The 16211-nt window shown below is 41.1% G+C and overlaps 1 protein-coding gene across 1 annotated transcript in view; it reads left to right on the forward strand.

Moving 5' to 3' along the window:
* Window positions 1-16211, forward strand: part of rnf207a (ring finger protein 207a) — a 33672-nt gene that overhangs the window by 1770 nt on the left and 15691 nt on the right. The window contains exons 2-12 of the mRNA XM_079843792.1: window positions 739-929; window positions 7115-7241; window positions 7324-7468; window positions 7728-7809; window positions 7891-7966; window positions 12270-12395; window positions 12613-12659; window positions 13099-13171; window positions 13837-13905; window positions 15221-15289; window positions 15367-15473. Coding sequence (XP_079699918.1) covers window positions 739-929; window positions 7115-7241; window positions 7324-7468; window positions 7728-7809; window positions 7891-7966; window positions 12270-12395; window positions 12613-12659; window positions 13099-13171; window positions 13837-13905; window positions 15221-15289; window positions 15367-15473 — 1112 coding nt within the window. The remainder of the gene's footprint in view (window positions 1-738; window positions 930-7114; window positions 7242-7323; window positions 7469-7727; window positions 7810-7890; window positions 7967-12269; window positions 12396-12612; window positions 12660-13098; window positions 13172-13836; window positions 13906-15220; window positions 15290-15366; window positions 15474-16211) is intronic.

Here is a 16211-nt window from a genome sequence, read left to right on the forward strand (position 1 = left end):
CTTCCACCCGGGTTTCGGCACCAAAGTAATGAAGTTTGTTGATATGGGAAGAAGAAGGCGGGAACCTGTGAACGTTAAAAGACTTTAATCAAATAATAAACACAAAATGAAAGTAAAAGCGGCAGCCCATCACGGACGACTGCCACGCACACACATAACAAAACAATGTAAAGTCCAGGCCTGGTCCTCTCTCGTCCTTCACTAGTGTCGCTCGTCCTTATATGCCTCCGGGCTCCCTCATGAGGGGACTCAAGACCGGTGTGCCTCGCAGGTGACGTTCATTCTCAATCACACACCGGTCTCGCTCGCTCCTCCCACGTCTCTCGCTCGTCAACCTCGCCACATTCATAAAACTCAAAACAATGAAACAATTCAGATTACTTAAAAAGTGTCCGATTGATGAACTTAAAAGAAAAAGAAAGTTAAAATATCTAAATACTCATTAAAGTTAATTTGATTGAACTGAGTTGGTTCTACTCAAAACAATTAATTATTGTGAGAATTCGGGTTTACAGTGTTGTTATCCACAAATACTGATTCAAAAAAAACATTTTGCTCACAAAAAATCATACTATTCACAACTGGCATTTATATATAATGTCCCACAAAACTAGATTTTATACTTAAAAATGTTTTTTTTACTAATTCTGGATAAAAACAGCAGAGACTTATATAATTATAGTAATATCCATTTCGAACTATGCCAAATACTTGAATGTATATGTTGTTTTTTTACAGATGCCAGGAGGAATCATCTTCTCTCACAATGACCTGTGGGATCCAGACTATTACAAGCTCCATCCCCTCGTCTGTCACCTGTGTCATGAGCAATACCGCCATCCATGTCTTCTGGACTGCTACCACATCTTCTGTGCCAGTTGCCTGCGTGGCAGGGCCAATGACAATCGCCTCAATTGCCCCCTCTGTGGGTAAGCACAAAAATCGCATATGGGGAAGTAAAAGACACATATACTGGTACAGAAAACAGGGAAAGTGTGCATGAATCATGCTTGACCAATTAAGGCGACATACAGGGAGTGCATAATTATTAGGCACGTTGATTTTCTGATCATATTTTTTTTCCAGGCACATTTGACCAATTCCAAACCACAGTAATCCTAATAACTACTATTGATTTAGTATTTAATAATGTATAAGTGATATATAATTGTTCATGAAGGCTGGAAATGAAAATCACCTTATATTCAGGTGTGCAGAATTATTAGGCATGTTTTCTTTTACAGATAAATTGAGCCAAAAAAGAGATTTAACTCAGACTGAAAAGTCAAAAAGTATTAAATGCCCATGAGAAGGATGCAATACTAATGCAATACTAGACATTGCAGTTAAGGCATGACCATTGGACAGTGAAATGCTCGTTGGGTCAGCAGGGTCAGAAAAAAACATGTGGCGGAGAAAAGACACCTGTTAACCGCAAAAGAATTAAGAATTAAGGTGAAGAATTAAGGGTGAAACCATCAGGAACCCTTTAGTCTCCAGCGCCACCATTTTCCAGAGCTGCAACCTACCTGGAGTCTCCAGAAGTGCAAGGTGTCAGGATCTCAGAGACTTCAGTTAGGTAAAGAATCCTAAAAAATGACCCCCACTAGATAAGAATCACAAGCTGAAGTGTTGTAAAATACATGAAGAAGGTTTTTTTATAGGCTTTATGGACAGATAGGTTGAGAATGACTCTTGAAGGACCAGCACCACATCCTCTAGTACCACTGTTTGAAGAATTCATCTTCCAGAATCTGGCAGTACTTTTTGGGAGTTCATTTTAGTCCATCCTGAAGTCCGTTTTGCAGAGATGGACTAAAATGAACTCCCAAAACGTACTGCCAGATTCTGGAAGATGAATTTTTCAAACAGTGGTACTAGAGGATGTGGTGCTGGTCCTTCAAGAGTCACTCTCAACCTATAAAACCTATAAAGCCTATAAAAAAACCTTCTTCATGTATTTTACAACACTTCAGCTTGTGATTCTAATCTAGTGGGGGTCATTTTTTAGAATTCTTTACCTAACTGAAGTCTCTGAGATCCTGACACCTTGCACTTCTGAAGACTCCAGGTAGGTTGCAGCTCTGGAAAATGGTGGCGCTGGAGACTAAAGGGTTCCTGATGGTTTCACCCTTAATTCTTCACCTTAATTCTTAATTCTTTTGCAGTTAACAGGTGTCTTTTCTTCACCACCTGTTTTTGTCAGATCCTGCTGACCCAACGAGCATTTCACTGTCCAATGGTCATGCCTTAACTGCAATGTCTAGTATTGCATTAGTACTGCATCCTTCTCATGGGCATTTAATACTTTTTGACTTTTCAGTCTGAGTTAAATCTCTTTTTTGGCTCAATTTATCTGTAAAAGAAAACATGCCTAATAATTCTGCACACCTGAATATAAGGTGATTTTCATTTCCAGCCTTCATGAACAATTATATATCACTTATACATTATTAAATACTAAATCAATAGTAGTTATTAGGATTACTGTGGTTTGGAATTGGTCAAATGTGCCTGGAAAAAAAATATGATCAGAAAATCAACGTGCCTAATAATTCTGCACTCCCTGTATTTGCTCCATTTGTTCTGATATCAAACATTTTAAATGCTATACTAAAAGTGAAATAAGCCACCCATAAGTAGACAATGAAAAAAAATCCAATTGCTTTATTGAGATCCAAGTACAAAACAGAAACACTACAGGGGGTGGGGGTGAGGAAATGGAAATCATGACAGAAGTGTTCAATTAGAACCAGCCACAGCAGGCTGAAGCCAAGTTACATCTGGGTCTCCACTTATTCTAGATTTCTTCAAGCTCGATCTGATGTTAATTCCAAAATGAATCTTTGCCAGACCTGGATTCCAGTAATCTTTCTTGCACTACCCACCCACTCATTACGCTCTTGTATATATAACCGTCAAGTCTTCTGTTTTGAAGCGCTGTCCAAGGTTTTGATGACTAACAAATGTTCTTCTCGTTGTTTGATGCTGCATTTCATCATTTTCAATTCATCTTTTTTTTTTTTTTTCATTTCATGTTTCTCTTTGTTGATCAATAACAATCAATGCTGTTGCAATCATTTCCTAGTCTTGAATTCGGTTTCAAGCTCAAATTCATGCAACATACAACATTCATTCTTCCAGGCCAGTGAGGAGAAGCACAGGGCTGTTGCCGTTGGGACAGCTGCAGGACGAACCCAACATTCTGATTTTAGCACCGTGACAAGCACTCCACATGATGGGCACTCCGATCACATCATTGTAATTTAACAAAAGATCCCTACGCAAGCATCTTGGCAAAGGTGCTTGATGCATTGATCCCACAGCTTATAGCAATTACACACAATCTGGAGCTGACCTATTTCATTTTGTTTCGAGGTGACTCACAGATCTGCTATTTTTATGCATTTCTTTACAGTGTGCAGGGCAAATCAAAAGAAGTAAGTGAAAGTAATTAGTGATATTTAGAAAGTTCTGTCATAAAAATTCTAGATGGCACCCTCAACCCTCCACCTTCCCCAGCTCCACCTGTATAGATCTGCAACGGGTAATTCATGTATGCTATTTGCTATAGACGGAAATGATATATCAGCCATGGCAATTAATGGCACTATTTGGACATTTTGGAATATCAGTCAATTCCAAAATCTACCAATAGTTGGATAGTGCACATTTTATTCATTAAAAAATGTTGTAGTGAATTTGGAGTTAATATTGTGTAAAATGGGTCTTTTTTGTTTCATTAAATTTGTTTACCGTTAAAAGGTTTTCAAAGATTATTTTTGAAAGAAGTCTCTTTTGCTCACCAAAACTGCATTTATTTGATCAAGCATTCAAATTTACAATTTAAATGCCCCAATTATGCTTTATTTATTTTTTTATATATTACCTTTCATGCAGACAGGGTGACATGGGTGCAGCGGCGCAGTGATATTACGCCGTGCCTGAAAAAAGGCTAACTTCCGTCAACATAACCAACGTGAGAACCTGCTTGCACATGGAGCATGCTGGGGACAATTTTCAGGCGCTGCGTAATATTGCGCCGCTGCATCCATGGTACGGCAGCAAAGTTCCTTGATTATTACGCAGGAACCATACTTATTGAAGGTATTTTGAATATTCACTGGATCGTTTCCTACTATAGCAGGTCTCAATGATATGTCCAGATCCAACTACTGTATTAGAGGCAAAACAATATGTGTAGCTTGTTGTAACTCTAGCCGTGATTTAAGCACCAAGTATAACGATACAGCAGCAAAGCTTTTCCTTGCTATATTTATCCATTGTTTCCCACTGCAAACTTGCATTTGTGGCATCTAAGTAGCTTGGCTTTACAAGACCAGTGTACTGGTGCCAGCAGTCTGTGGTTCAGTGGGTAAAAGCAGTGTCATTTCAGCAATGCAATCCATTACCACAGCCTAACACGAAAGAAATGCTGCAGTGTGCTTTTCCAAATTGTAGAACTTTTTTATTGCTTATATTCTATTATATGGTAGGCTATTTGTTTGCATGTGAGTGTGGCGGTGTAATCTTTCTCAGTTTAGTGTGAGTGTGGGATCTTGCTTTGCCACTTAGAGTAGCAGATAATGAAGCTTTTGTACTTTGCAGTACCACACACTCCCTCATGCAGTGTAATCTAGGAATTCACCACATTGATGCTATTACTGGCCCAGAAAAGCTGGTTATAATGAAAACAAGATAAATGTGGAGACCAACGGAGGGGCAGGATGTACATATTTGTGTCATTGTGTCTGAGAACACATTGAACAAATTTGTTTTTTCTTTTACCCTAAGAAGTTTTAGAATTGTGAAAGATGTATTACAAAGAAAGGTTATAAATTAACAAGATTAAATAATTAAGGACCATTTTTGGACTATTTCTAGGTCACTAGTTGAATGTAAGCCAATTTGTGACCGTGAACTTCTTTCACATTTTCTTGCTTCCACTGATGCATACAAGACAGTCTTTGGATCATTCTCAAAGCACGATTATTAGATTTTACACAAACTTTTGGAGTTAAAACATTTTTTTTTTTTAAAGCAAGCAGCAATTATAGGGGTTCAATCGCTTTAAGGCCTTTAAGCACATGCATAAAATGGTATTATGTTTTATTTAACAAGCCTGTCACCACTTAGAGATGGAAAATACAATTTTCAGCCAATACAGACAATTTACTAAGGAAATACATGGTATGGTTCAATTTCCATAACAGTTTGCATGCTTGTTTAGAATCATATGTTGCATGTGCTCAACCATTTTCATGAAGTTCTGGGTTTTCTATAGCCTGACAAGCAACCATAGGCCGTATCAAAAATATGGACGACGCGACTTCATTGGCTTCCGCTGATGAGGGTTGAAGCTTTCGGAGGCCCGCACACGGCGCTGACATCTTGCACAGATTTGGGAGTGGGACCGAGTCTGCGCAGTAGTGATCTCGGGACCGGAATCTGCGTGGTAGAGAGCAGGAAGTAGAGGCGCGATTATCAAAAGCCCGCCCACACTCTCACAGATGCAGAACAATTCATTTTGTTGGTGTGAAATAAACAGTAATGGAAATGTAGAAATTAAAGCTAAAGCTCCAACCTCCTCCCAAAAATCCAGAAAAAAGTCAGTTGGTGCCTCAGTGACAACTTCACTCAGAGAAGCCGTCAATCTCAGCTATCAATCATGACGTCACACCCCCCGTTTTTATAGCATCAAATAACTAACTAAAACTAAACTTATTTAAAAAACAAACACTTGAAATGAAATCATCATGATAAAAACTGCCTAAAATGACAGAAACCATCTTTAGGAAACAATTATTTGAAGTGTAATTTAATTGTTTTGTTTGTCTCGAGTACATTAGAAAACACGGAGAGGTGGGGTTTATGAGCTATACTGGGACCAACCACCGGGGGGGCGATCGAGGGGCATAGGCTATAGTTTCTGAGAGGAGTGCTGCAGGCTTGCTGGGAACTCACCATTGGCAGGGCTCAATCCGAGGGGCTGTATATACGGTTGTCTTTCAAATTCCCTCTGCACGCAATAGGATAGCGCTACAACCAACCAGAGCAACGAAGAAGGTGAAGCGAAGCTAGTTGATAGATTAAACTTTTGCCGTATCCGGTCGGCAAAACTCAGACACATCTTCCTTTTTTAAGAATGACTTCAGTGCCGTTCTTTGTTCTTTCCTCAAAGAAAAGCTTAACTCCAAGTCTTCCAGAGTTGCGCAAGGCCAAAGCCGATTCGAAAGACCGTTGTTCGCCAGCTTATTTTTTTACAAGCAGCATGCGGAACAGCCGCAATTCTGCGTCATTATGTTAAGCCTACCCACCGACTCTATACACGATGTGATTGGCCTGACCAGAGTTTGGTTTTTCCAGATCACACGCCAACGGAGAGTTGCTAGACTACCTTGCCGCTAGGGTGCATCTAGATTTCTAGGCTAGGTTTTCTAAGCTTTTTGGGTAGACTTGGCCATGCCTGTTTTCTAAAGGACCCAAAGGCGACTAATTCAACTTTTTTTTTTTGATAATTAATTGACCTAAAGAGTCCCGAGAGTGGTGTGCCGCAGTGGTGTAATCGATTGCCCAGAATGAGGAGTTCTACTGTATCATGTGGTATGAAGGTCGTGGGCGTGTGCGAATAATTGCGAGGTACACAATCCTTACGCACGTGAAAAAACATGAAGGCACCCCTCAGTAGCTAATTTATTTTGAATTTCTCACAGGCCTCTAGGACCGTGAGTCGAAAAGGCCCAGCAAGTTTCGTTCTGATCGGCCTCTGTTAACCTTGTCTGATAGCTGCTCAAATTCATTGGCTGCCGCTGACCACGTTTTTCGAGATACACGCATGTGTATCTATTCTATTCATTCCAACATCTTTAATGTGTCATATTGTTATGTATTATATTCACAACATCATAATGGGTGGCTATTATTAGATATTCAAATATGTAAATGCATAAATAAATATGGCTGGACATCAGTGTTACCAAGTGCTACTTTTAAGTTGTCGCTGCAGGTACTACATTTTCACCCCCGTACGTACGATTCTGGTGCTCCAACATTTGGCCATTAAGCTACTTTAGTTGCACAAACCTGGCAACCCTGATGGACATTTCTCTTACAGATACCCCTCAGTTGTGATGGGCACAAATGCACTTCCCCCAGAGGACCGCTTGCTGAGGTTCCTGGTGGATAATTCGACAGACAATGTAGTACAGTGTGCTAACTGTGATGTGGAATGCAAAGCACAGGTACATGAAAAATACATGCATTAATTTATTTTGAGGCATCAGCACATCTTTTGACTGGATGTACATGTATATATGTGCACAGGATGCTGGAGCGATGTATTATTGTAACACCTGCAGCCAGCCACTGTGTGGAGAGTGCAGGGAGCTCACACACAAAGCCAGGATGTTTTCCCAGCATGATATTGTGTCCCTGGCCAAACGCACCAAAGAGGGGCACCACAAGTGCCGTGAGTTTATTCCATAATCCTTCCTCGAATAATGGGATGCACAATTCATTAGAACCAGGTATCAGATAGTGGATATTTAATTGTGCATGTTCATTTGTCCATTTTTGTGGAAAAACTGTAAACCATTTATCTGTCCTTTATGGCCATTTAACAGTAGCATAATTATCCTCAAAACTCGATTCCTTAAAGGAATGCATTAAATGATGCATATACCATTAAGATGTGAAATGTCAGGCTAAATTCTAAATTTCTTTATCAGCACTCCATGAAGAGCTGTACATAATGTTTTCGACAGAGAAAAAGTCAATGCTGTGCATCAAGTGTTTCAGAGACATGCCAAAGTAAGACTGTTGCCATTTGAATTACAAACGATTAAAATTAAAAGAAATGAATCTGACTAATAATATTTAATTTCATGATAGTGAGAAACGCACCAACTGCATTGACATTGAGACTGCATATGGGCAGGGATGTGAATTACTGGATCAAGCTGTTCTGGTGAGTAAGTCAAAAGTGTAGGGATTGTTCAATTCCAGAAACTGCCAAGAATCTTATAATCTTTAAAGCATTAACTGAAAATTATATATGCTTAATATCATCTTATACTACAGAACGTACTCGTGTACAGTGAATATGATGTTCATTATTGATAAACATTTAGTTTGTGGTCAGTAAGATTATTTGGTAACACTTTAGTTTAGGATCCAATTCTCACTAACTAGTTACTTATTAGCATGCTAGGATATTGGCTGTTTATTAGCACTTATAAAGCACATATTATAGCCTAACTCTGCATGACCATATTCTACATCTATTAATCCTACCAAATACCTAATAATATAACTTTTCTTGAGCAACAAATCAGCATATTAGAATGATTTCTGAAGCATTACACTCAGCTTTGCAGTGTTGTAGTCGAGACCAGCTCATTAGAGTCCGAGTCGAGACCGAGTTCAGAGAGGGTTGAGTCTGAGTCGAGACCGATTTCAGAGAGCGTTGAGTCCAAGATAAGACAGAGTTCAGAGAGGGTTGAGTCTGAGTCGAGACCGAGTTCAGAGAGGGTTGAGTCTGAGTCGAGACCAAGTTCAGAGGGTTGAGTCCGAGTCGAGACCAAGTTCAGAGAGGGTTGAGTCCGAGTCGAGACCGAGTTCAGAGAGGGTTGAGTCCGAGTCCGAGTTCAGAGAGGGTTGAGTCCGAGTCGAGACCGAGTTCAGAGAGGGTTGAGTCTGAGTCGAGACCGATTTCAGAGAGCGTTGAGTCCAAGTCAAGGCCGAGTTCAGAGAGGGTTGAGTCCGAGTCGAGACCGAGTTCAGAGAGGGTTGAGTCCGAGTCGAGACCAAGTTCAGAGGGTTGAGTCCGAGTCGAGACCGAGTTCAGAGAGGGTTGAGTCCGAGTCGAGACCGAGTTCAGAGAGGGTTGAGTCCGAGTCCGAGTTCAGAGAGGGTTGAGTCCGATTCGAGACAGAGTTCAGAGAGGGTTGAGTCCGAGTCGAGACCGAGTTCAGAGAGGGTTGAGTCCGAGACCGAGTTCAGAGAGGGTTGAGTCCGAGACCGAGTTCAGAGAGGGTTGAGTCCGAGTCGAGACCGAGTTCAGAGAGGGTTGAGTCCGAGTCGAGACCGAGTTCAGAGAGGGTTGAGTCAGAGTCCGAGTTCAGAGAGGGTTGAGTCCGAGTCGAGACCGAGTTCAGAGAGGGTTGAGTCTGAGTCGAGACCGATTTCAGAGAGCGTTGAGTCCAAGTCAAGACCGAGTTCAGAGAGGGTTGAGTACGAGTCGAGACCGAGTTCAGAGAGGGTTGAGTCCGAGTCGAGACCAAGTTCAGAGGGTTGAGTCCGAGTCGAGACCGAGTTCAGAGAGGGTTGAGTCCGAGTCGAGACCGAGTTCAGAGAGGGTTGAGTCCGAGTCCGAGTTCAGAGAGAGTTGAGTCCGATTCGAGACAGAGTTCAGAGAGGGTTGAGTCCGAGTCGAGACCGAGTTCAGAGAGGGTTGAGTCCGAGACCGAGTTCAGAGAGGGTTGAGTCCGATTCGAGACCGAGTTCAGAGAGGGTTGAGTCCGAGTCGAGTCCGAGTTCAGAGAGGGTTGAGTCCGAGTCGAGTCCGAGTTCAGAGAGGGTTGAGTCCGAGTCGAGACCGAGTTCAGAGAGGGTTGAGTCCGAGTCGAGACCGAGTTCAGAGAGGGTTGAGTCCGAGTCGAGACCGAGTTCAGAGAGGGCTGAGCCCGAGACTGAGTTCAGAGAGGGTTGAGTCCGAGTCGAGACCGAGTTCAGAGAGGGTTGAGTCCGAGTTCAGACCAAGTTCAGAGAGGGTTGAGTCCGAGTCGAGACCGAGTTCAGAGAGGGTTGAGTCCAAGACCAAGTTCAGAGAGGGCTGAGCCCGAGACAGAGTTCAGACAGGGATGAGTCCGAGACCGAGTTCAGAGAGGGTTGAGTACGAGACCGAGTTCAGAGAGGGTTGAGTCCGAGTCGAGACAGAGTTCAGAGAGGGTTGAGTCCGAGTCGAGACCGAGTTCAGAGAAGGTTGAGTCAAGAGTCGAGACCGAGTTCGGAGAGGGTTGAGTCCGAGTCGAGACAGAGTTCAGAGAGGGTTGAGTCCGAGTCGAGACCGAGTTCAGAGAGGGTTGAGTCCGAGTCGAGACCGAGTTCAGAGAGGGTTGAGTCAAGAGTCGAGACCGAGTTCAGAGAGGGTTGAGTCCGAGTCGAGACCGAGTTCAGAGAGGGTTGAGTCCGAGTCGAGACAGAGTTCAGAGAGGGTTGAGTCCGAGTCGAGACCGAGTTCAGAGAGGGTTGAGTCCGAGACCAAGTTCAGAGAGGGCTGAGCCCGAGACAGAGTTCAGACAGGGATGAGTCCGAGACCGAGTTCAGAGAGGGTTGAGTACGAGACCGAGTTCAGAGAGGGTTGAGTCCGAGTCGAGACAGAGTTCAGAGAGGGTTGAGTCCGAGTCGAGACCGAGTTCAGAGAAGGTTGAGTCAAGAGTCGAGACCGAGTTCGGAGAGGGTTGAGTCCGAGTCGAGACAGAGTTCAGAGAGGGTTGAGTCCGAGTCGAGACCGAGTTCAGAGAAGGTTGAGTCAAGAGTCGAGACCGAGTTCGGAGAGGGTTGAGTCCGAGTCGAGACAGAGTTCAGAGAGGGTTGAGTCCGAGTCGAGACCGAGTTCAGAGAGGGTTGAGTCCGAGTCGAGACCGAGTTCAGAGAGGGTTGAGTTCGAGACCGAGTTCAGAGAGGGTTGAGTCCGAGTCGAGACCGAGTTCAGAGAGGGTTGGGTCCGAGACTGAGTTCAGAGAGGGTTGAGTCCGAGTTCAGAGAGGGCTGAGCCCGAGACCGAGTTCAGACAGGGTTGAGTCCGAGACCGAGTTCAGAGAGGGTTGAGTCCAAGACCGAGTTCAGAGAGGGTTGAGTCCGAGTCGAGACCGAGTTCAGAGAGGGTTGAGTCTGAGTTGAGAACGAGACCAGAGAAAATCCACAAACAACATTAGAACTCAATTTAATTAACGTTTTAGTTACGGAGGGCGTGCACAAGAGTGACTGCAGAAAAAATGATGTCTTTTTAATGCAAAAGTGTAAATGTGCCGGAGGGAGAGAGGGCGGGCGGCCTTCTGTTAGACCTTTTTTTAGGGGAAGATGTTCAGTGTTGAGACTGTCAGCAGTCATCGTATCTGTATTCATTTTATTATTTAATTAAACAAGATTTGGTTTTCTCTGTGACACTTTTGTCCTACTTTGTAAAAAGAAAATATATTAAAATGTATTTTGAGAAAATATTGAGATCGCAGTTGAGAAATAATGTAGTGTAGGCTACAACCATGCTTTTGACCATAGTTGGAACTGTACTCCTCGCTATGTCCCCCCCCCAATGTAATTTCTACAGTTATTATTTATTTACATACATTACATACATCTTTATTATTATGACTTCAATTATTCTATCATCTGCTACTAAATATATCTAATATTGTTGTTGTTTTATTTTGTATTTATTTATTTTCATATTATGTTAAATACCAAAACAAAAAAAGACAATAGAGGAGAAATAATGTAGCAATGTGACTTTCTGGAAAGTGGGATCCCTACAGGTTGATGGCAGGTGGACACAGTGTAAAATAGAATCGAGAGCAGGCGGGTCACGGGTGTGGGAGAGAACCTGGTGGGGGTCTTTGCACTAACGTCTCAAGTCATGCACAGCGGTGCACAAGAAAATCACCAATCATTGGACGTGTCAATCAAACATCAATTTAAAGAAATAGTAACGTACAGTAATAATCATGAAATATTTTGAATGAGACTCGAGTGGACTCGGGAATAAGTCCAATTCCTAATATGTTCGAGTACGAGTCAATACCAAGTCCAAATGCACAAGAGTCATGACAAGACCAAGACCATTAAAATATGGTCTTCAGACCGAGTTCAAGACCGAGTCCAAGTACTACAACACTGCAGCTTTGCTATTACAGGAGTAAATCATATTTTAAAATATATTAAAATAAAAAAACAATCATTTTAAATTGTAATAATATTTCACATACTCACAGTATTACTGATTTTACTAAATTTTTTGCCAAATAAATTAAGCCTTGGTGATCATTAGAGAAACATGAAAAAAATATTACCAACCCCAAACTTTTGAACATTAGTGTATGTGTAAATAGGAGAATATAATGTGTTCGATTTAGAACAGAGCGGAAGCTTTTAAGGTGAATGACTATAAACTGGATTGTCTGACCAACATCTGGGTCAAAGAGTACAAATGAACCTCATTGTGGACTACCGACAAGTGGATGCATCTTGTACTGACCTGTTTTCCCTTGAAGGCGGTGAAAGAGCTGCAGATGTCAGTGCGAGAGGCAATCGTATTGCTGGAGGCCATGCTGGGTGAAGTGCGTACAAATGCAGAAGAGGAGGAAAGTGCTATCTGTACTCAGTTCAACAGTATGCAGGTGAGGTCACACTCCAGAAGGGGGCACACTGTGACCAAAGATCAGAATAATGGGCAGCTTTGTGAGCATCAGAGATGATCATGTATGACCCAAACCACATAATTTAAGGATAATGTAATTTGAGCAAAAATATATAGTCAAAGCATCACTGAAAATTGAATGTTGAGAATAAAAATAGCATTTAGTCCCAAAGTAAAATCTGTTCTTTTCTTCCCAGGAGAAACTCGCAGAGAGAAAAAAGGCCCTCTTAAAAGCTGTGGAAAGGTAAATATTGTCCAAGCAGATCCGGAAAGTCTAAATTGTCTATTCGTGACAGTTTATCCACATGGTTTTGGCAGAGCTGAGAGTTGTGATGGTCAATGTTGGAACAGCAGTGGCTTGTGTTGCGTTTCATGACTCCTGTTATTTCTTAAGAGTTTTTTTTCTCCGTCCCCTTCCCATCATTGCCTGGAAGCTGGCTTGATGTCTTCCAGGAATTAAGCTATTTATGTCCATGTCCATGCAATGTCCATGCAATCTAGGACTCAGTGTGTACGTGTGTGTTTTTATATCGGGGACACGCAAGAGCAAACAAAGGACGATATGTTAAATTCAGGGTGATTTCTGGAAATATACAGTGCATTTTGTGTGGGGAAAGTCTTTGCATTGTGTATACACTGACCCAGAGGGTACTAATATACTTTTTCATCTACATTTTCAACAGCCAACATAAAGAGAAGGAGAAGGCACTAAAGGAACAACTTTCTCACTTGTCCACCCTCCTGCCCGACCTTCAGGTATTTTGAAAGAATAGTTCAAATTCTGTCATAATTTCCTCACACTCATGTTGTTCACAAACCGTAGGCCTATGATAAATTTAAGGTCATAAATATCTTAAATGCCTTTAATAGTATTAAAAAAGTATTGATTATTATTTAAAGTGAATTGTGATATGTGCTAGTGTGATTATTAAACTTCAAAAGGCTGAAATTATTGTAAACGCTGAATGTTCAAAGTAAAAAACACTGTTGCAGGATCTATAACATGGATAAAGCACATACTTTTCAAAATAATTATTGTTTATAATTAAAATGTATTATTATTGTTATTTTGCAAACGCAATAAACGCATTATTATCGTATGAACAAAATCCAATGTTGATTAAACTCTAATTTGTATGAATTGATATATTAGTATATAAACCAACTTCAATACATATTGAACAAAACATGTCTTACAGTTAGTAAGTATTTAAACTTACAGTTACCATGCTCTGCAGTTGAATGTGTCCGACAGTAAAAGAATCTGACATACATGATTTATTGTAAGATTGTATAGGTTTGTTCTATATGGACATAGACATACAATATTAATTTTATTTGTGCAGGTCTTAAAAATCTTAAATTGGATTTTAAAAGCTCTGCTGATATACCCTGCTTTGTATATTGTCTCTGTTTCCCAGGTGCACTTGGTCACCTGCTCTGCTTTTCTTGCCTCGGCCAATAAGTACGAGTTCTTAGATATGGGCTATGTAAGTAGATTTATCCTTTATGCATTACTTTTAACTTGCCCCTATTGTGCAATTTTATAGGTTTCTGGATGTCTCCTACAATAGGTTTACATGCATCCAAGGTCAAAAAACACTTAAAGGGATAGTTCACTAAAAAATTTAAATTATCCCATAATTAACTCACCCTCAAGCCATCCTAGGTGTATATGACATTCTTCTTTCAGACAAACACAATCGGAGTTATATTAAAAAATGTCCTGGCTCTTCCAAGCTTTATAATGGCAGTGAATGGCAGCCCAAAATTTGAAGACCAAAAAAGTGCATCCATCCATTATAAAAGGCTCCGGGGGGTTAATAAAGGCCTTCTGAAGTGAATCGATGGGTTTGTGTAAGTAAAAATATACATATTTAACACGTTATAAAGTAAAACATCTAGCTTCCGGTGGACCGCCTTGATCAAGGATTCAGTCTCTTTAAACCCTCCTTTCAGAGACCCTACTCTGCTCTGATTGGTCTACGCCAACTACCATACGTGAATTTCAGCAATTTCATCAACACTTGTATAAACAGTGATACAAACAGTAACAATGGTGTCTGATTTAACTTATCAATTCGAGCTTGAGTCCTCATCCTTTGGAAAGGCACGTAAAGTGGATTTGCTTTCACAGTGCAGAAAACAGCGTCTTCCGACAACACAAAACAAACTCTTCGAGGCCTCAGCTACAACTACGGATGTCCGTCCTTCGGATGAGACGTTACACCGAGGCCCTGACTCTCTGTGGGCATTAAAAATGGGCACATTTGCCCATTGGCCTCTGTCCATCATTTACTCTGTCTCCTCTCCACCAATAAGCTGGTGTGTGGTGGGCGTTCTGGTGCAATATGGCTGCCGTCGCATCATCCAGGTGGATGCTGCACATTGGTGGTGGTTGAGGAGATTCCCCCCTTCCATGTAAAGCGCTTTGAGTGCCTATAAAAGCGTTATATAAATGTAACAAATTATTATTATTATTATTATTATTATTAACTAGTGTTTGAGGGCGAGTCAAAGTAGATGCTGTTCGAGGGCAGCCAAAGAAGACAATATGCTGGCATTATGCAAATTTGTTACAAACCTACATAAGTTCATGCAGAAAGACTGGAATTACTGATGACTTGTTTCAGGTAGTTCAGAATCGTTTTTTTTTTAATAGACAATAACTTTGATTTTTGAATCTTTTACATTCTATATTACACACTACATGAAAGGTAATATCCGAAGAAGCCTAATAGGGGCACTTTAAATAATGTTTTAAGGGAAAAAAGTTTTTAATTCATGCCCTATGACCCTTAACAGCAGTTGATGGACAGACTGTGTAGCATTGTAAATCTACCTCACAAGTTCCGCCCTGTCCAGAGTAGCAAGGTGAGTTGAAGACCAAACATCTGCTGGCCTTTATGCAGACCTCTGACACTAACAAAGTGTATGTATCCACCATACAGATAAACACAGACTACCATTCTGAGTTTGCCCTCTGTCTGGAGCTTCTTTTGATGTTGGGCCAGCGGACACCTGGCTCTGTGACCGGAGGAACTGCCTTGAGTTACAGGTGAGCAGTTTATATGTAATTACATTCAGTATAAAAATATTATATGGCAGCGCTGTTATTCCACCTCTGTGTTTGTTTGGCCTTGGACTGACTGAGTTGCTTAAATACTTCTGAAAAATACATAAATGTACGATGGTGTGAATAAAGAAACACTGTAGTTTTTTGACTTTAAAATAATGTCTCTAAAATTATTTCAGTGGTAGAACTACTCTTAACCGGACAAATTCTACTTCCACTGAAACCTAAGCAGCCTTCTAGCGCTAAAACCACACTCTGTAAGTTTCGTGTTCATGTCGGTACACACAGCAGAGTACCTTTGTGACTCGAAATAGACATAAAAAGAGAGAAATATAGCTCCGGCTACAATGTTCTTCCACAAGATGCATGCAGTTTTGTTTATTAACCGCTAAAGCGTCAAAAGTTGCCTACACTCTAAAAAATGCTGTGTTAAAAATAACCCAAGTTGGGTTGAAAATGGACTAACCCAGCAATTGGGTTGTTTTAAGCAAACATTTAACCCAACCGCTGGGTTAAAACAACCCAATTGCTGGGTTAGTCCATTTTCAACCCAACTTGGGTTATTTTTAACACAGCATTTTTTAGAGTGTGATGACCGTAAAAACGTGTCATCAATTTGTGAAAATGGGTCTAAACACCCTCACAGCATCTTTAACTAGTTTTTTTCTAATTTGATGCAAAGGTAGGCTAATATAATATAAAGTATAGTGTTATAAATGT

This window comes from Gobio gobio (genome assembly GCF_949357685.1).
Source record: "Gobio gobio genome assembly, chromosome: 19".
In the NCBI taxonomy this organism is placed as follows: Eukaryota; Metazoa; Chordata; class Actinopteri; order Cypriniformes; family Gobionidae; genus Gobio; species Gobio gobio.